Source organism: Orbicella faveolata, unplaced genomic scaffold, assembly GCF_042242905.1.
Source record: "Orbicella faveolata isolate gen_17 unplaced genomic scaffold, um_ofav_v1 contig_12, whole genome shotgun sequence".
In the NCBI taxonomy this organism is placed as follows: Eukaryota; Metazoa; Cnidaria; class Anthozoa; order Scleractinia; family Merulinidae; genus Orbicella; species Orbicella faveolata.
In genome coordinates, this window is record NW_028301539.1 from 27,302,392 (window position 1) to 27,322,500 (window position 20,109).

The window sequence follows — 20,109 nt, forward strand, 5'->3', positions numbered from 1 at the left end:
GATTCATTATTTGCCTTAGCATTTTAATTCGGCATAGCTTCGGCAAATAATCGATCTGTTCGCCACAGACAAAACCTGATATTTTGTTCAACGTGTTTAATAATTGTTATTATCGATCTTCTAAGACTGTCATGTACCTTTCCGTGCTCTCCTTAGTGGAGCGCGTGAAGTGTTTACCTTACTGACGTATTAACAATACAAATGGTCTCCATACCCGTCTGAGTGATTTGAGTTGCTGTTAGATATAAAGATATATGATATATCAGATCATCCTCCTGGGAGCTTTATATTTGGAAGGAATGCTGTTTTCAAAAATTCAAATGCACAAGAATGTGGAATAGTAAGACTCAGTTAAATATAACGACAAGAAGATGAACACTGACGAACTAAAAGCTCTAGAGAAACTTTATAAAGGTGGAGATTATGATCCGGACTGAAGAAGTTACGGTTTTCTTTCATTTTTTCTCTTTTTTAGCGCTAAATATGGCATGGGCGAAGGTCATAATGTCAGAGGGATTTTGGTGTTTGCAGCTGGAGTTGAGATGATTTATTTTCGGGAGGGCAATGATTAAAATTTCAAGAGCAACTGGTGCAAGAGTTGTCTATCAGCCAAGAGAAAACGATAAATAAACCGATCAGATTGCCAGATATCCAATAGTACGCAGCCAAGTGGCTACTAAGATTCGTTAGAAACACACAAACCTTTTCTCTGTCTCTTAGATATATCTAAATATTTATTACAATTTAGTTACTACTACAAAGAATAAAAATAAGCCTTATGGACGATCTGTAAAGTAGTCAAAACCCCACATAAAAACAGACCATCAAAAGGGAAATAAAAAGGGCTTATGTTATTATTGATCTTGAATTTACGCATCTTAACGAATATGCGAACTTCATTCATTTTTAGCCTCTTTCGTGTATTCATAGCTACACTATATCTAAATATACTTTTGTGAATGTCAGTGTTTTTACATGACCAGTGAATCTTGATGCTGATCTAGTAATATCACTCTTATTCTATAAATAAGCAATCTTCTTGTTATGGTCAGTTTTGACTAGCATATGGGCAGGGCCTATATCAGATTGGTGTTTATATAGAGCTGTTGTTCTTCAGCCTAGAGCAAACTTGATCTGGTAACTTGCTAAAGACGTATTCAGACAAAATGTTGGCGTCTTATACTTTTGTTGCCACTTTTGTCCTATGTTTGCTTATTTCTTTTACAGAGATCAGTCAAGGAAGTGAAAATCAACCAAACAGCGTCAATGATGGTATTTTGACCTGAATTATTATGAAAGATTGATTTTTGGGGGATCTTCAATGTAGTTTTTTTAACTGATAGTCTTCTTCTTGTTCACACGCCATTTGTCTATTGTGCGCGAAAAAGATTCCTCACATTTTCGTTTTTGTTTCTGATAATGAATCATTGTCTACATATGTTTCAGACACCTTGAAGCTGTTTAGCGAACACAAATTCAGAAACAAGCGTGATGGTTTGTATGAGTGCCTAGTTTCGTATTAAGTAGATCCACCACGTTAACAGTTTGGCTTTTATCATTGTCGGTATTTGTACGAACGCTAATTGCTGTGTTATATAAGTTAAGTTAGAAAGTTTCGATGATAAATCCTCGGCTTCGGTATCTCTTGAAATGGCTTTTTAGTGGGCTCATATTCGAAAGGGTGTTTCAAGACGTGTTATCGTAAGAAATTCTTACCCAATCAAATTACTGAAGGGAAATTCTGCGTTTCAGAAATGTTTGGTCATCTCAATAACATGGAAACATTGTGTCGGTCTCCAGCGTTTTTTAACAATTTTTCTTTAATTAAATTCGACACCATGAGACGGACATTTCTTTGACCGTCAGGGGACCCTTGCAAAGTGATTTCTTAGTGAAAAATACCGCAAAATGGACATGTAGGTACAAGCAAATTACGATTGGGTGAGGCAAAAAGCATTTTACACCACCAAACACGCGACTCCCTGTTTATAACCAGACGTTTATTGACAGACGTCAGAGACTTGTATTCATTGTGCAATTTCTTTGTTAAAACAATCGGATGAGTGCAGTTGACTCGGTGCGTGAAGACGAGATTCGAACGCATGAGCTCTCCGATACCGATGCATCGCAAAGGTCATGGGCTTCAATCCCGTTCAAGCCTGAATTTTTTTTCACGCGTTAATTTCACAACTGCTTAAGTTGCGTATGTAATTGCGATGATCAATCATGTCTTCATACCTTTCTCTGCAGTTCAAATATACGATCTTTCGTATATTCACTTGTATAGTCGATATTTCTCATTAGCATTCCTTTTGTATGTTCCGACTCCATGCATTCACTTTCGTTTTTGTATCAACCACATGTATAATTTTGTGACAGCAAATGATAGCCTTTTTATAGCCATACGGCTAAATGAAGTTAGCAGAGTGACTGATGCCCAAAACTCACGGAAGATGTCAGAGGATTTACACAGAAAATGTCGAGTTCCGTACTGGACATAGAATTTGATATATGTTTCTATTCTGAATCGGAGGCACGTGTTATCTACTCACTTCTGATTGGTTTATACAGAGTGAAAATGGGTGGGCTATATCATAGCTTGGACATGCGCCAAACAGTGAAACTATCCCTTAAATACATGCAGACAAACTTGTATTGGTCTGGGCTTCAGGAACGCAGTTTCAGAGCTGAAGTTTCTCCTGTCATTTGTACTCTCTCATGCAGAATCTCTATTCTACCATCTAGCCTCATGTGATTTGAATTGAAGTTCTTCTCAGTCTTCTCTTTATCTCTTCAGATGATCATGACAGTGGTATTAGGTTAAAATCGATTTTACAAGTCCTCCAACTTGTTCGCCAGGGCGTCAACCCCTGTATGCCTAACTCAAAGCACCATGTCCCACTTCCAAAAGGAGTTATGTCTTCAGTCTGCAAGTACATAAGCGGTAAGTTTAAAGTCAAGCCCACGGGCTTATTTTCGGGATGGAGGGGGTATCATTATGCGAGGAATAATTGCGTCAGAGAAAAAGTATAAAAATCCTTTTTGTTTTTGACAAAAAGAGTTCACAAACCTTCACTGGGCTTTGATTTAGTGACTGTGTGCACAGTTTCCGACCAGTGTTTCATAAATGTGCAACATCGTTGCTTAAGTTGTGTGAAAATTAGGTTTATAACTTTATCTATGACTTTCGCGAAGGATATGTACACAATGCCACGCTAGGCAACAGTAAGGTAAATTTGTTGATTTTTTTTCGAGACGAAGTAATTTATGTGTTTGTTCTGTGTTACTACAGTTCCATAAAAGAAAGTGGAAGGAAAATTCTTTGTTCTTTGTTCTGTTTTTTTTTTTTTTTTTTTTTTTTTTTGCAGCTACCGTTAATTGTTGTGCTCGCTTACTGGGCTCACTGTCGCGGAGGGTGTAAGGGGGGGAGTGGTATTCCCTTATATGGGCTATATAGGTATGTGCGGCCCCAAAGGTATGGTTTTCGGCAGCCGTTTTTTCATAAAAAGGGTATCGATTTTTGGCCATTTTTATGATAAATAGGCTATGGTCTTTGCACTCTAGTCTTGAATTGGGTATGTTTTTAAGAAGAACTACTTCTCCATTATTACCGACAAGGCCATCAACAAAAGCCCTTTACAATACCTTTAACATCGGTCTCAGCAAGGCAACTAATTATAACGCAGGTCTGAAACAAAGCATTGATTAAAGGGTCAGGTCATAAATAGGGTATCGAATTTTTGGTCGGGTCATAAATAGGGGGAAAATCGCAGATTTCGGCTTTAAATAGCGTAAGGATTTTGAGAAACGGGCCCCACACCCCCACCCAATCATTCCGGGAGTTCCACCGGGGATGGCTGTACGGAAGATGGGTAACGACGCAAGGAAGTCAAGAGTAAAGACGGAACTCTTTTGAACAGCTCGGTATTAAAAACTACTGCAACTGAGGAAGGGGAGATATAGCAGTTTTAAAATGAAGTGGTCGGATTTTGGGCAACAAGATAGCATAGAAATTCCACGTTAGCTGTTATGAAACGAATCGTCTGCTTTACCTTCAGTTTACATTCCTATAGGGGAATCCTTGTTTACAATATTTGCCTCATTAGCATAAACAGTACAGTTTCCGATAGAGCTACGGATAAATCAGTTCTCAATATTGAAAGGTCGTAGTACAATTAACTCTGCCAGTGAATATGAGCCTGATGTATTGAATACTTTGTGCAACACGGGTTTAAAAACTCAAAATTTTACGAAGAATGTATGAGCTCATTAGCGCTTTTGCCACCCAGAAATTTTGTAGTTTTTGAAAGACAATATCTCCTTGAATATTACACCCAAAGAGCTAAATATTTCACCATGCATAAAGTTTCACTAGCTCTTTAGCTGCCATATTGCCTTCTGTATGCAAAGTTGTATGTAAATGAGGAAAAATGTAAACAATGACGTCAGCATGACTCCCCCTATTAAAGAACCAGCTGTGGACCGTGATGGCGCAAAACAGATTTATAATGGTAATTGAACTGAGTGGAGTGCAATTTGGTCTGAAATCATACGCGTGATTTCAAAATCGAACGAGCGCGCAGCGCGAGTTCGATTTGAAATCACAAGTATGATTTCAGGTCAAAATTGCACGACATGAAGTTCAATTGCCACTTTATTAGATCCATTTTGAAATCGCACAATTTTATCGCCTTAATTTTTAGACTTTTGGTGTATTGTTCCAGTAGCCGGTTTGTTTAAAAAAAAGCGGAACCGGAAACGCCTTTACGTCTCATTTAGTATGCAAAACGATGTCATGTGACGAAAACTCATCCGAGCATGACAAAGAAACAAGCGGTTTTGAAGTCAGAACGAAAATAGTCTGCTTCAGGTATAAAAGTTCAATTCTCGTCGGTTGAATCAATGATGGAAGGTCTTTCTTTCTTCTGTGGTTGAGGCTGAGACTTTTCATTGTCTTTGGAGAAGGAATTTGAAGGTGCATCCTGCGTAATTCTACGATGGATTTCTTTTGAGTTGTGAAACTCCCTCGAGTGCACGATGCCCAGTGGATGGTACGTTTTTTTTTCTTTCATACCGTTTAATGGCATGATTTTAAGGGAGTCCAGCTCGTTATCATCTCCGTTTCTTTTTGTGACCTCGGCGAAGGACTCAATACTCAGGACCTTGTCAAGTTCTTGCGGCGCCATTTGTTTCAAGATATTTCCAAGATGGCGGGACTAACACCAGCTTCGTAAGACGTTCATTCATTCACTGTTTTGTGGAGCGGGGCGTATTTTGACTATGTTTATTCACAGCGACAGAGTTGAGCTCTTTTGTTGCTTCGTTTGAAACTACCAGAAACCTGGAAACATCTACCTTCTTGAGATGGCCCTGAATTTGTTGTTGAGTGGTTTTCGTTTGTTTATGTTTTACTGGACTCGGTATCATACGGATTTTGAGCAGATGTTGAAGAAAAATCGCCAAAATATTCGTCAAAATGGACACTGAAAGTTGGAAACTTCCATTAAAGTTGGTGTTCAGCCTGAAGGAGCTGATAATCGTCATTTAGAAACTGTAATTAATTACATTCGTCAAGTTTTTTGGAAAAAAACACACAATAACAACAGAGTTTTGGCAATACTAGTTGCTAAATTATCCACACAATGGCTTTTTGCCTTTCATTTTCCTGAAATTTTATTGTTTACTTTAAACTAATATTGAAATCTGATTTGTTGTTTTGTTTTACTGTCCCATTCTCAATGGCTGAGAAAAAGATGCGATTTAGAGCAAAAAATAGTGCGATTCGTGAATAAATCGCACCATTGAGAGCCAATCAGATTGCAAGGATAGCCAGTGATTTCAAAATGGATTTAATAAATACCTTAATTTTATCTACTTTACATCCAGGATTACTTAAATATTCGTTACCACCAAGACAAACACGACACTACTAAAGCACCACTTGCTAATATTTGCTGTCTTTTCTTGTTGCAGCCTCGTGGCCATGGATATGGCCAACTCGACCCCCATTAGGTGGTCCCGACGCACGGACACAGAGTAAGAAATAAGAAATTTTTACTGAAATAGAGATCGAGTTGCAACAGAACGTTTAGAGAATTATGCAACGGCGTTGAGTTTTAAATTCGTTGATGTCTTATTGGTTAAAAAAGTAATGCTTGTTTCAACCAATCAGCAGCAATGACAAAACTTCAACCTTGTTCCCAGGGTCTCTCTTCTTCCTGTCCCTTGAAGGGCGGGAAGATGAGAGGCCCTGGGAACGTGATTGCTGTGACTTTGAATATGCGTATTTTTACGTCACTCATCGGTTATTACGTTCGTTGTATCAGTAAACTGTTAGGTAGCGAATACTGATTGGTCGATTGCGGTATTAGGGGTTCGGCTCAATTTTCAGCTGCTGTTCGTCCGTTCGTCCGTGCTGCTCCCTCGAACCATTCTCGGGGAGGAACAAAGACCGAACGCGAGAGAGCGGCGACAAACGAGCCTATATTAGGGGTAGGTTATTAGATTATTTGGGGTGCGTAGGCGCTTCAGATTATAGAAAAATCGCATAGCGAGACTTGAAGACGAAAAATCCTGCATTGTTGAAAGAAGAATAAAGAATGTCGAGCATCTTAAAGCCATGCATCTCCTCCCCCTCCCCCCTCCCCCCCCCCCCCATCAATAATCTAATGGTCCACCCGTTGATTTTGCTATGATTAGCTTAAATGGAAATTTCTCGTATTCAACATTTTTAGCTCTCAGTTGGAATTTTGTGTTTTGTACATTGACAACTCTACACCTTCAACTGGCTTTAACCTCGTTCCTAGGGCCATCTTCCAAGAGGTCGAACTCTCGTTCATCGCTAAGGAACGTGGAGTGTGGCACAAAAAAGTCCGATTCAAGAATTGTAGGGGGCACAAACGCACAACCAGGGTCTTGGCCGTGGCAAGTGTCACTGGACTTTAAGCCGCACCCGAGCCCTGTTTCGTGTGGAGGCTCCATTCTTACCCCGTACTGGGTCGTTACCGCAGCTCACTGTTTCGATCGTGGAAACAATCCCGCGTCTTTCACCCTGACCGTAGGTAAGGACACAATTCTTTATCGCACTTAATAATATAACTACGACCTTGCGCGCGCTCTGATTGGTCAAAAACCCATGTTTTATCAGAGTGTAAAACATTCGAGAACATGCCCTCGTGTTCTCAAACGCCCTTATTGTTTTATCACAGTGTAATTCACGGCTTAGGCTTCCTTATTTGTCATCATAATATTTTTCAAATGTTTAAGAGCCGTTTCACTTGAGAGGTTTAGATATATATGTATATATTCTGAAAATACTTTCTACAGCTTCTTTGAACGTAGAACAAGAAAAGTAGCAGAATATCTTTTTACTCTATCCTTGACAACATTTAATATCCCTTTTGTGGACTGAAAAACGTTTCTACGTTTTAGAGTAATCAACGCGCAAAAAATCGAAAGGCTCAAAGCTTGAACGCGGGTCTTGAAATATTCCCATTTATGGCTCTATTCTATAGATTAAATTTGTTTTCTAACTACACGTTTATCCGTGTGTAACAGGTGAACATGATCTTCGTAAAGCGGACGAAACCGAGCAAGTTATCCGAATTGACCAAATCTTCATACATCCTAATTATAACCCGCCAGTGACTGGGAACGACTATGACGTGGCATTGATCAAACTGAGGGAACCAATTACGTTCAACAATGACGTAAGACCTGTATGTCTGCCCACCAAGGATTTTCTTCCTGGAACTAATTGCTCTGTCACTGGATGGGGCAATACACGGTGGGATGGTAATATTGCACAGGTAAGTATACTACTGTTTTAATCTTTTACTGGAAAAGTTTTCATTGGTATTCACAATTTAGGTGATAAGGGTTTATGGTGGGAGGAAAATATTGCACGGGTAAATATACTAATGTTCTAATCTTTTACGGGAAACGTTTTCACTTGTATTCACGATTTAGGTGATAAGCGTGTGTGAACTAATGAAAACTATGACATGTGCTTTTAGATTTTGCAACAAGCCCAAGTTCCTCTTGTATCACGTGACACTTGTCAGCAGGCATACAGCGACCTCGGATGGAATATTACGGAACGCATGCGCTGTGCAGGTTTCTCTCAGGGAGAAGTTGATTCATGCCAAGGAGACAGTGGAGGGCCGCTGGTCTGTCCGAGCAATAACAAGTGGTATCTTATCGGTATCGTCAGCTTTGGATATCAATGTGCGCGCCCAAATAGATTCGGAGTGTATTCTGACGTGTTGGTACTTAAGCCCTGGGTGCAGCAAACAATAAATAAAAACTCAACTCCATAACTGTCTAGGGCAGTAAAGAGATTGAAATTGGCGGTTGAAGAGTAGCTCACGTTTCACGGAAAATAAAAGAATCACGGCAAACTAATAAAAGCAATGTCGCTTAGCGATTAATTGTTCGGGTAAATAACGGTTTGGGTCACATTTCACGAGAAAATGTTATATTTGACGATAAAATAACTCCTAAATAACCTAATCTTGTAAGACTGATGCATTATACATAAGCAATAAAAGAGGGAATGTAAAGTATTGTCAATTGTAATCATATTTATACCAGTGTAGTCGACTCGTTGTACTTCCTTCGTCTAAATTTCAGGCTTCTTCAAGTTTTTTCAGTTTTTATTTCAGTTTTTTTCCTAACAATCTGTTCCCGAATGTCGTCAAAAAATATCCTCGGTGAGCATGTAGGACTTGACATGCACTTGTTCACTTCATTGAATCAATGTCAGTCTGTTATCGTCCAAACTAAGGTCGAAATGTACCTGATATATACTCAACGCCACTGACGAGGTTCTAAAGAAACTCTATAAAGTAAAGATTAAGATGACACTGAAGAATTTATCATGGTTTTCTTTAATTTTGTCTTTATCTTTTTGGCGCTTGAACGAGCTAAATATGAGCGACGGCAATAATATCAGAAGACTTTGGTGTTTGCCGTGGAGGCTGGAATGACCTATTTTCGGGCGGGCTATTATAATTTTGCATGCACAGTGTCAAATGGGGTTAACAGACCTACACTTTGTATGAAATGAGGGGCGATCCTTGAGGATTTTGCTCAGAATTAGTTTTTGTGCTATTAAATGCCATTTTTTTCATGAGAATTTGTTTTAAGGTTTGGCACTGATGGTTGATGTTGTGTGACGAAAGGCAAGAGGGAAAGAGAAAAGAGGAAAGGGAGGGAAGGACAGCGGGTATATCCTTGGAAACCAAGTTATGAAAAAGGCTACTAAGACAATCGCATGAGAGTCGTGCAGGCCTGTCAACCCCATTTTACACTCGGTACGATTTTTGTTAAATAGAATTGCCCCAAGATATGACGACTCACGGAAAGAGAGCTAAGCCAATATTCATTCCATGGGTAAAAGGAGCGTCTGGAATTATTTCGTCGTGTTTGGCGTAAGGCTGAGTTCGCTTTTTCGACTTCTCTTTTTTTTTTCGGCTCAATATTTCGACGATCCTTGAATCCCTCTCTGGTCTACTGAAGTTGACAAACTTATAACTTTATAACTAGAACAATAAAGGAATTGCACTGATCTATAGAGGTTTCTAACCTTCCCAAATAATGGCCAAATACCGTGGACTTAGCCGTTTCCTAAACCACTATCACGGAAGTCCAGTGGAGATCCGCTTTCAAGAAAAATCTGTTTCCTTTGAGGGCCTCAACAGACTAGACATTTAGATGTCGACAACAATTTTTTTATCGACAACTAAATGTTATCGACAATTAACTGTGTCCGATGCGAGCATTTCACATATTGGAGTATTGGTTGTCGATAACTTAGTCTGTGAGCCCCAGACCCCGCATCATTCCCCCTCGGTCACTTCACTTTTTGGCCCTTCAAGCCGTGGCCAGACCCTTCCAGCCAGAGTCTGTTCACAGGCTACAGATAATTAAGAAAGCCCAGCGAGAGCTTGAGAAATAGCGTTCACTACTCATGTTCAAAACACAATACGCATGCTCAAATGTGAGTCATGTTGCGATAGTTGTTGACCACTAAACCAATGATTTCCACACGAGCGAAAAACGGTCAAAACGTAGTTTTCGACAACTAAAGCAGTTTCCCTTTTCGAAAAGAGAAACTGCTTAGTTGTCGACAGCTAAAAAGTTAGCGTCTAGTTGTGGACAACTCATCTCACACACTATGTTTTTTTAATTGTCGATAACGTTTAGTGGTCAAGAACATGTACTTGTCGACAATTAAGTTTGTAGTCAGTGCAGGCCCATATTCTTTTGACTACGGTTATTACGTGCGTAACAACGAAACTGAAGAGTACGATTACAATGTTTGGTGGAACCGCGCCTTACTTTCAACCCGTTTATACGATCTCTCATAATTATTAGTTACGGCCACGCTGTTTTGATCCAAATAAGAAATGTTGAATACCAATGGTCCACAGATTGAGTTCGATTGAGTTCGATTTCCGAACGTTCGATTAACTATGCCGGGCATGTTGTACTTGCAACAATTTTAAACAAACAGCGACAGATGTAGATAGCGGAAACCATGCAGACCCATGATCTTTTACAATAGGGACTTTAAGATTTTAATTTCCCGCTACGACTTTTGGAACGCGGTGACCGATCAAAGACTGGAACTAGAAAGTTTTGCGACGTGATATACACAACGCCATCGCTGCAATATTAAAAAAAAATTGTAAAACCCAAAAATAAGGGCGAATTTCCGGGGTGGAAAAGAAGGATTTTTCTTAACTTGCAGACCCTCCGACTCAGTTGAAATGTTTGTGTACTCTAAGTGGCCACAAACTTTCATTTATTTGCATTTATTAACTTAACATTTATTATTCTCTGCTCGATGTTTGATATTTTCTTGCTTTTATGTGTGTTCCCCTCGTGCAACTTTTCTTTGGTGGGTAAGCTCCCAACACAGGATAAGTTTGTCGCTTGTCCAGAAACATAACCGACAAAAAGTACAGTGCAAGAATACAATCGTCTCACAAATTTTGCAGCGCCTTTGCGTGACAAGTGTGCTGCGGCGAAACATCGACGGGTTTTTTTTTTTTCTCGGCTAATACACGGGTCAAATTTTGGAACGATGTGTGTAAAAGACAACAAAACTGTTTGCAACTTGTTGCCATTCACAAGTATAAGATTTTGTACATGTTATAAGCGATAAACTTTAATCCTTGGTATCGAAGGTTAGGTCGACAATGCTAGCCTGTCTCACAGCCGCCTCTCCCCAAATTTTGGATTCTTGGACACCTGTAAACAATGCCGAAAAAAAATTGTCAGAATTTTGACATTTCTGCAGTTACATTATTTCGTGATTTTAGTGTACCTCATCAGTCCGGAATATCCCGATAAATTAGGACAGTCATGACGTCATGAAGCTATTGTTAGCAGGGAAAATGGAGGACCTTATGCGGACCAAGAAAATATGTTGTTTCCAGTCTTGCATAGAGTCTGGCCAGCATTATCCAGGACTTTTTCCGACCAAACGTTGAGAAGGAGAATAAGCGGCCATTTTGGTAGTGGGAGAACGTTGACTGTCTTCTAATCATTGAGTCTTTGGTGTCAAGCGACGATGTAGACGCGATTTTGTGGCCAAATATTAAGGTTAGTAAAGTGTACGCGTTATTTTCTAGTATTCACGTATTTTTCATTGAGCTGTGCATATTTTTTACTGGTTCTAGTGTTGTTAAAGTTTCATCATGCCAAATTACACGGTTGTAAACAACGTCGATATTTTGTCAACTCTCTTTGAATATGAGGCGTTACGGGTAAACCTGAACCGCTGTTGTTATAAGGCTTGAGTAATACATCGTTCCTTCATTTTTATGACAGTTGTTTTCAATTTCTCTCTCTTAAGTACATGGAAGAGCATACTCGACTGCTCGAGGCACTTTGCCGGATTTTTGGGGAAAAAACAAGTGGAAAAGAGAGGAAATAAGACATCACTAAGTACGCGGACGAAATTAAACAAATTTGGGAGGTCTCTGTTTTGGTGGATTCACCGAATGTGCACCCCAGTTTTATCACTGGAGAGCCAGCAGCCTGTTGAAAACCACCTACAGCACAGAAGTGGCAGCGAAACAGACAGGCCAGGGGTACTGCAGTGATTCCCTGTAAATGGATGCTATCAGTATCCCAAGGAATGGCACAACGGGTATAGAGATTGTTTGTGCTCATTTACCAGACGTTGAGGGCCATGCAAACATGTAAGTTAAGGTTTGTAGGGTGCATTGCACTCTTTTTTTTTTGGCAGTTTTTAAAAACTATACACACTGCAGCTGTTCCTGGTAGGTGATGATTCTTTTCCCTTCCCCATGAAGCTTGAATGTACCAGAAAGTAATGTTTTTGCGAAATAATTTTTATGAAGGCAAAGACTAAAAAGGTACGAGAGTTTAGAATGTAGTGTCGAGTGTTGAACATTACTAATTGTGAAACCAATGCAAAACATTAATTGGTTGTGAACAGGAAACATATCAGTTTGGTTAAGAATATGTAATAAGAAATAGAAAACATAAGAGTTATCAGACCACTTGAGGACAATCTCTTATTTAGTGAGACTAAGGTGGTAACTACATTCAAAATAAATTCATATGTTAAAACGAAAAATACATTTGTAATAATATTGACATCTGTAAGCAATGTAATAATCTTCTAAGTGCTTGTGATTTGTTTCAGGTCCTGCATTCTGCTAAGAGGCAAATTCAAGGTCGAGAGTACCTATAGAGTGAATAAAATAAAATGGATTTCACTTTCAAGACTGAATTTGTTTTGTATACTTTAAATAAATATATAATAAAACCTTGGGACATATGGATGGATTGTGAATGCTCCCTTGTCAACCTGTCCAGGAATTATATTTTGATATTTTTGGGTAAATAACTTGTGAAAGTCAGCAATTATATGTAAGTTTTCATAATTTAAATGTGGAAATCAGACATGATATCTTTTAGCACAGTAACAAATAGATAAAAGAAATATTTGAAATAAATACCAAAATGGAGAAATTTCAAATTTACAAAGAATATATTAACAGAATTTTTGACTATCCCTACATCTGACAACACTAAAATTTTGGATACATTTTTTCTAGCTTAGTTTATTTTGTATAAAAGAACAAGAATTTCTCACTCGTATGTGTTATTGAAAATTCTGTTTTAATGATGATTTCATTTCCTCGATTTAGTCAAAGCGTATAACATTTAGGACATCTACAATTTATCTTTGCTGGCATATAAGAACATGCGCGTGCTGTCGATTTCGGCCCGATAATCCCTAGATAGGAGGAAAGCCTCAATTCTCATATCGATTATTTCTGTGCTTAGAAAAAGGCAGAGTAAAGATGATTACCGATTGTTCGGTCTCTTTCCAAAGAATGATAACAGCAGCTCGTCAAACGTGGCCCGCATTACGTTCTGTGGTGCTTCCTTCTTTCCGAGGATAATCGTTATCTGGGCAGAATTGTCTGTGACATGGAACGTGAACACAAACTTTCCTTTTATTTTATAATTTGGACAGTATTTAACTCAATTCGAGATAAATATATACCTCCTGAAGGCCCGCATTCATGGCATTGGAAAGTATTCGCGACTCTCTTTGTCCGCCATCTTGAGTCTCTTGGTTTGTTGTGAAACACAACACTCCAATCAAAACACGCATTCTCATTGGTTGAAACGTGAGTTTCGTGACATCACAGATGTCCTAATTTATCGGGATATTCCGGACTGCTTATGTTTAATTTACACTGTCAAGTTTGGTTTTACTATTTCCGGTATTACGCAAATATACTTCATAAACGCTCTTCCCAATGTAAAATTCTCATTGTTCCTGAAGAAGGTTGGTTTGGCCAGCCGAAATAAAGCACACCTTGAGCAAATTATCCTAAGTTGCATCAGTCTCTGCTTTTATATTCTTCTTTATCTAGATCCTGGGGTCTCAGTGACATGGCCCGGACTGATGTTTCTGCGCATACTTACTGCGCAGGCAATCCACACATAATAGACCGTTTTCGATCTTTTGAAATTCACCTTGGTAGTCAGGCTTAGAGGACACAAGCAAAGGGATTTGAATGACATGCTGATTCATTTCTCTTGTTTGTGTCCTCTAGCCCTCATTATCAAGCTAAATTTTAATATGTCGAAAGTGACCTATTACCATTGACGACAAACGTCAAAAGAACACGTTATTAAACTTTTATCAGGAAACATGCAACCATTACACCTCAACCGAAACAAATACAGAAACTCTAGCTGTTCAGTTGGCACTGATTGAGGTTTCCGTAAATCTGTAATATAGCCAGAATCCTCGTGGAAGATTCATTAAAACCAATATTCCTAAAGTTATATTTTCAGAGCTCTCGTTTCCCCTTGTGATTATTTTTTCGAGGTACTTCACCAAGATAGTTGTTTTCCGGGAGGTCCAGACAACAAAGGCTGATGTCATGTTTCCATCACCTGATGTGATGTGAATATTTAAGAGGCTCTCGGTTACGTGGCTAACAATGTTGCATAATTGCTTCTTTTACGTATCTTGTTACACTGCTCGCACGCAAGTTGTCTCCAGTTTTGAAACTGAAAAACCATGGCGACTGTCTATTTCAGCGTAAGGTTATGTTTCTTTGGCATACTTTTCACGAGAGCAGGTAAGTAATTGTTTTGAGCGGAGCATGACTTACCGGTAAATGAGCAATACTGATTACCGTTCAACTCGCTTCTCGACGAGTAAACAGAGCGTAAAACTTGTAACAGAGCGATATCTTTCGCATATAAAAGTTCGAAGCCAAGGAGCGTTTATTTGAGATTAGCCTCAAGGTCACATTTATAAAGTTACTACTGCCAAAATTGTTCGTTCTTGTGATTCCGATACTTTCACAGAGTGTATATGAGAGCTGGAAGAGTCATGTCTCTGTACGAGGGTGCACCAGACATCTAAATTTAGTGTGGACGTGTGTCTCTGACGTGTGGGCTCAGTTTAGGCCGTTCTCTCGAGATATGCATCAAATAACCACTGATCACATCAGCATTCACAGCAGGCAGTACTTAACTACATAACAGATCTAGTGATGACGGTCCCCCGATTAACTGCAGTCAGGTGTCATCGGTACACTATACGGCATATTGTATCAGTATCTCATAAACACTGACATCTCTTACGATAGTATCAATGGAATGTGTACCACCGTAATTGACATGAACACATTGCATTATCCCTGCGATTGTTGTTTAGCGATTTATTAAAGCTTTGATTGATTCGCCCACTGAATTAGGGCTGAATTCAGATCACTTTCAAGACAGAAAATAAACCGTGTTTGCTGGATAGCAGCTGCTCTTCACACAGATTTATGGGGTGCGATGTTTTCGACCGGACATGTTTGACAATCATTTTTATTTGCACTCGCGTCACCTGCCATGTATTAATAGATCGCAATTTACACGAATCCCGATAATCTATGTTTAAAAGAGGTTCAAAAATCCCGGCAACCTATGCTTGTAAAGCTGTAAGGTTCAAAACATGTAAACTGTAGTTACTGTAAATTGCCGACAGTTTTTAAAACAAAATTAAGGAAAATGCCTTGTCTTGAGATATCAAATCGTGCGCTCGAACCGAAACCGATAAAAAGTTGTAAATCGAACAATATCGAACATTCAAATTTTAAACTAACAACACCACGAACAATCTTTATTCGCATGGAATGTGGCATTAGTTGCCCTGATATATTTCTAGATCTTGATTATAATATCTGAAGGATTGGACTTTGGTCTCCGCTGTCTTCTCTTTCTCGTCTGACATTTGAGCTCTCTGTTTGATTCGACCGGATAAATCGCCCCGTTGACCACGTGCTCGAACAAAGTAAGGAGACCAAACGCAGTTGTCATTGGGTGATTGGGTTCTATATTTTTTTTCAGTTTACTGACCCCAGGCCTATGATTAATTTAAAGTGACCCGTCGGCATTTCTTATGCAACAATGTTTTGTTGAAAAATGTGCCCCTTTGTTGACTACCGATTGAAAATTAACTACATTTTTCGACAGGACCGTCAGTCATTGAACGGTCACTAAACTCGGCAAGTTTGCTTTTTAATTATTAGTGCAGAACATGGAGAGATTTGAATAAGTACACAATACGGTTGTTCAAGATATTATACGGGCTACAGGGAAACCTGTATTAAGCGGACCCCATATTAAGCGGACACCAGCTTGAGTCCCAAAATTTTCTTGCTACATTTACGGTAAAATAAACCTACATTCAACGAACACCTCTGTTAAGCGGACGCGGACACCAATAGATCGTTTTCATGTGACGTCATCATTTTCTAAAATCGAAAACTAAATAGCCACCAAAGTTTTGCCACAAAGCTACAATCGCACTTGTCGAAAAATGTATACCTATCTTATGATTTTTAGCTTTTTTAGAAGTTAGATCATTAGCAAAAGTGCTCATGTAAATTTTTGTTTGTTTGGCACAGATAATCAGTTCCCTAGAGAGCCAAAGTAAGTTCCAGATGTTTACATTATTTTCCGGCCGCCAAATTGGTGCACTACAGAGATACTGGGCTCTGTAAATTTCTGCGAAACATTTCGACAAACATCTGCAGTCTGGGAAAACGCACAAACCTAAAACTTGGAGAAGTGTCTTCTTTATCCATTTCTTGTAAGATCAACCACTGAATGGTTTTCGATTTATTTTTTATTGCGTGACAGTGAAAACGATCTATAAGCCATTTTGTTGCACAAAACCTGCAATAAGCGGACTCTTCAAGGGCTTTTTACTTCTTAAGAGGCTGTCCGTGTAAGAACCGACCACTCGATTTTCGGCCGAAAACAGAATTTCTTCAAATTTTCTGTGTGAGACAGTTAGTCCATATGATAAACAAAAATAGCAATAATTTGGCTTTAAGTGCTAGTTTTCAATATTTCTGGCGATGATTTCCGAGTACGGTCGAAAACCGTAAAAACCGTTCTGTTTCGAGTCAAATTTAGGTGTTGCGCTGAAGGAGCTGAAAAATTACGCTTTTACTCAAATACAATAAAACTTACAGACAATTTTATTTCATGTTTTTTCTTTCGATTAACGGTAAAATATTTAAAATCGGGCTCAAGAAAAATTAATTATGATTTTTTGAAAATGCCCTACAGATAGCCTTCGCAAAATTTTAGCGGGCATGCTGCTGGTTGAAGGAGTATTTCTCAAAAGTATAACGTAATCTGGAGCCCTGACTAATACTCATGTTTAGTACTAGGGCTAGTGTACCGGGAACAGGAAAGAAAACTTTGGGCACTAACCTTTTGGAACTACAGGAGTACGATCAACATAGCTAATATTTAGACGCGAAAGCTTGCGTGACACAGTTTTGCACCGATTATTGTTCCTAAGTTTCCCACATAAATTCTTAATTTTCTCGCATGAAATATTACCTTGAAGGAAATATTCTCAAAACGTGCTTTTTGCTCTGGATAAGGCATGAAAAGCCTTAAATTCACGAAATATTCTTCCAATTGGGAAGTTATAAGCTAAAATGAGCGGCTGCGGTTTAAGTTATCTTCTGTCTGGCCTAAAAGCTGTTTCTAAAATTCAGTTAAATAATTAAGGTTTGGACTATAAGTAAAAGGACACTCATATTTAACAACTAGAACCGTTTATCATATAATTTAATGCCTAGAGAGGAAATATTATTGTTCACTAGTGTACTTCAGCTGTAGCGAGAATCTAAAGAAAATGTAGATTTCAGTGGTCTACATTGTAGCACGCTGGAATGTCTAAGTTATTTTTAGCATGTCACGGACATTCTTACCGCGTTGTTTTAAAGTTGCAATAACAATGACTGCAAGATTTTCACGCTGAATTATACGCTTTCTATCTTTGGCTTCATTTTCTTTGAAATAGCTTTTAGTTCAATAAAAAGAAAAAAAAAATTGTTAAGCCGTATGTACAACGCCCAATACATTCTGAAGAAGACATTTTGTGAACTTGTTTTCCTAACGGCGATATTCACATCCTTCTAAGAATTTGGATAGGTTAAGTACCAAATTCTTTTCCCGATCTTTTGAAGCAAAGGGAACTTCAAAATATCTAAGTATCTCCTTCACCATAACTACACTGAAACTGTCTAGTTTCTCGTCTCGTGAGAGGTCGCACAGGCAGTAGGAATCATAACAGATTGGATGTCTAGGACTGAGTTGGGCGGTTACATTCTCCAGTACCCCATGCCTTTCTTGCTCTTCCTCCTCTGCGTACACGTCCTCTATCTGCACCTCTTGGTTCCCCTGTCTTCTACGTGTGGCCGCCAGTCTCGAGAAGAAACCTTGCACTTGACTCTTCGTTAGCCAGTCTTTTCTTTCAAACATCCCCGAACCATCTGGTTTCCTTGATGTTCTCATGTCTGCAGCCACTTTTCCGGAATCTGCTTTGTTGCCAGTTCTCTCTCCGAGGTCGAATTTCGTGGTTAGGCACTGTTTAACCTCATCCGAAAACCGCACAGCTTGACTTCGAGGCTTGTGTAAAGCCCAGCCAAGCTGTAAGTCACTACAAGAACCAGAAGCTTCATTTTTGTCACTTTGCTCATCGCTATGTACCACAAGTGCGCGGCCGGTTTCCTCGTTGTTGTCAACAGTAAGGAATTTTTCGGCCCAGTCTCTTCTGAGTTTGTCATACACTGTTTCGGAGCCCCCGCGTACTTGGCGGTGTTCGCCGACATCAAGATGACTCTCAAGCTCACTGAATTTCTTAAACAGCATCTGACATCCTGCCTCAGAGCAGAAGAAGAGACCGCTGCTTTGTTCGTCATCACTTGACGTAGCCTTATGGAATCGAGTTTCCTTGACTGCGAAAAGGTCTACATCTACAACAAGATCTTTTGGACCTTGGGGCTTTACGATGATGTCTTGATAGGGAATTACTTTACCTTTCCCTACGCCATAAGCTCTCCACACCCGAATTCCATTTAATTCAAATTTAAAGTTATGATACCTACTGAAACCATCCTCTTTATTTACCTCGAGTGTTTTTTGAGTCTCATTTACTGTGCAAACGCAAGCAGTTGTGCCTCGAACAGGACGTTCGGAAAGCGCTGTACACATGTCCTTTGCAGAGAGAACGTCGTTTCTCTCACTGCAATATCGTCGGATCGCTGATTTCATCGGACAAAGGATTCTATCGCACACATCTTTTCCGTACTGTGGCTCGGAAAAGTCATACTGCGTGACAGTAAGGCCAACTCGTTTCCCAGCATCTCTTACGGCCGCCAAGAGGAAGTTGTTGTGGTAACAGCCTGCTTCGTCACTCCTAAGACTCACTTGGGTAATCTGGGGGTGATCCTTTTTTACAACCTCCAGTGTGTTTTCAATGATTGAGCAGACTGCATACCAGTCCTGCTGACACGAATCAAAGATATGCGCATATGATTTCAGCTCAACCTTCTCAGTGCTAGCATTCTTAGTTATGACCGTTGATATGTGCGAGCTAAGGCCTCGTTTTCCAAACCAATCGGACTGCTTCTCACGATATCTAATTTGAAGAAATTTCATGGCCCAGTCCATTATTAGGATAGCTGACGCGTCGTCGGCTGATCTAAGTGCATCTTGTTTAGCCTCTTCCTGATTTATCGAACGAATAACGTGGGCTTTCCACACCAAGATGTCTGACTCTGCGCGATCAAAATCATATAGCAGATCCTCTCGTTGTTCTGAACTGTAAGGTGTCCAGGATGACCCTTCGATCCCCAGTCTGACTTCCTGCAGTACATTCTTCATCCCTTGGCAGTCATCGCAACTGAATACGTGCTCATGAGAGCAGGGTTGTTAGAAATCGGCTTCGACAGGATCACTAAGCGCAAAATGTCGACAGTGGTCAGCCCAAATAGAATCATTTAGCTGGCAATGTACGCGGAAGTCAGTCTTGAGATAGCGTTTTGCATCTCTGAGCTTTCTACGAACATTGAAGACACCACTGTTTCTCCATTCCTCCTTTCTCAAGAGTTTCAACCAGTGTCTCAAGAGTCTGAAATCCCGCCGCGCCATCAGCTACGGTATTGTCCAAGCCCTGGAGCGACTTACGCTGCGATGCCTTTCGAACCTTCAGGATTTTGAACAAAGTTGACCTACTCAGTG

The 20,109-nt window shown here is 39.6% G+C and overlaps 2 protein-coding genes, 2 long non-coding RNA genes and 1 pseudogene across 4 annotated transcripts in view; 3 read left to right on the top strand and 2 right to left on the bottom strand.

The window, feature by feature from the left end:
• Positions 1-1,109: 1,109 nt before the first annotated feature.
• LOC149117410 (chymotrypsinogen B-like) lies at positions 1,110-8,564 on the top strand. The gene is made up of 7 exons (XM_089283078.1): positions 1,110-1,272; positions 1,447-1,494; positions 2,798-2,944; positions 5,974-6,036; positions 6,807-7,061; positions 7,558-7,808; positions 8,016-8,564. Exons 1-7 carry the CDS (start codon positions 1,167-1,169, stop codon positions 8,316-8,318), a joined length of 1,173 nt encoding a protein of 390 aa, XP_089139204.1. The 5' UTR covers positions 1,110-1,166; the 3' UTR covers positions 8,319-8,564.
• Positions 8,565-11,561: 2,997 nt separating this feature from the next.
• On the top strand, positions 11,562-12,982 carry LOC149117411 (uncharacterized). Its single transcript, XR_016205641.1, has 3 exons — positions 11,562-11,610; positions 11,864-12,212; positions 12,683-12,982. It is a non-coding gene; the product is annotated as an uncharacterized LOC149117411 (long non-coding RNA).
• Positions 12,582-14,501, bottom strand: LOC149117412 (uncharacterized). The gene is made up of 3 exons (XR_016205640.1): positions 13,553-14,501; positions 13,355-13,469; positions 12,582-12,724 (listed from the first exon to the last, which is right to left on the bottom strand). It is a non-coding gene; the product is annotated as an uncharacterized LOC149117412 (long non-coding RNA).
• Positions 14,489-20,109, top strand: part of LOC110049375 (alkaline phosphatase-like) — a 17,827-nt gene continuing 12,206 nt past the window's right edge. Inside the window, exon 1 of the mRNA XM_089283091.1 lies at positions 14,489-14,645. Coding sequence (XP_089139217.1) covers positions 14,585-14,645 — 61 coding nt within the window. The 5' untranslated portion in view covers positions 14,489-14,584. The remainder of the gene's footprint in view (positions 14,646-20,109) is intronic.
• The window catches only part of LOC149117413 (uncharacterized), a 4,000-nt pseudogene continuing 1,870 nt past the window's right edge, over positions 17,980-20,109 (bottom strand).

Bases quoted from the DNA above. Each gene is read 5' to 3' on its own strand.
- LOC149117410 (XM_089283078.1), top strand. From the start codon at position 1,167: ATGTTGGCGTCTTATACTTTTGTTGCCACTTTTGTCCTATGTTTGCTT. The intron at 2,945-5,973 runs GTAAGTTTAAAG...TTCTTGTTGCAG, and splicing joins AGTCTGCAAGTACATAAGCG to CCTCGTGGCCATGGATATGG. The intron at 6,037-6,806 runs GTAAGAAATAAG...CCTCGTTCCTAG, and splicing joins TCCCGACGCACGGACACAGA to GGCCATCTTCCAAGAGGTCG.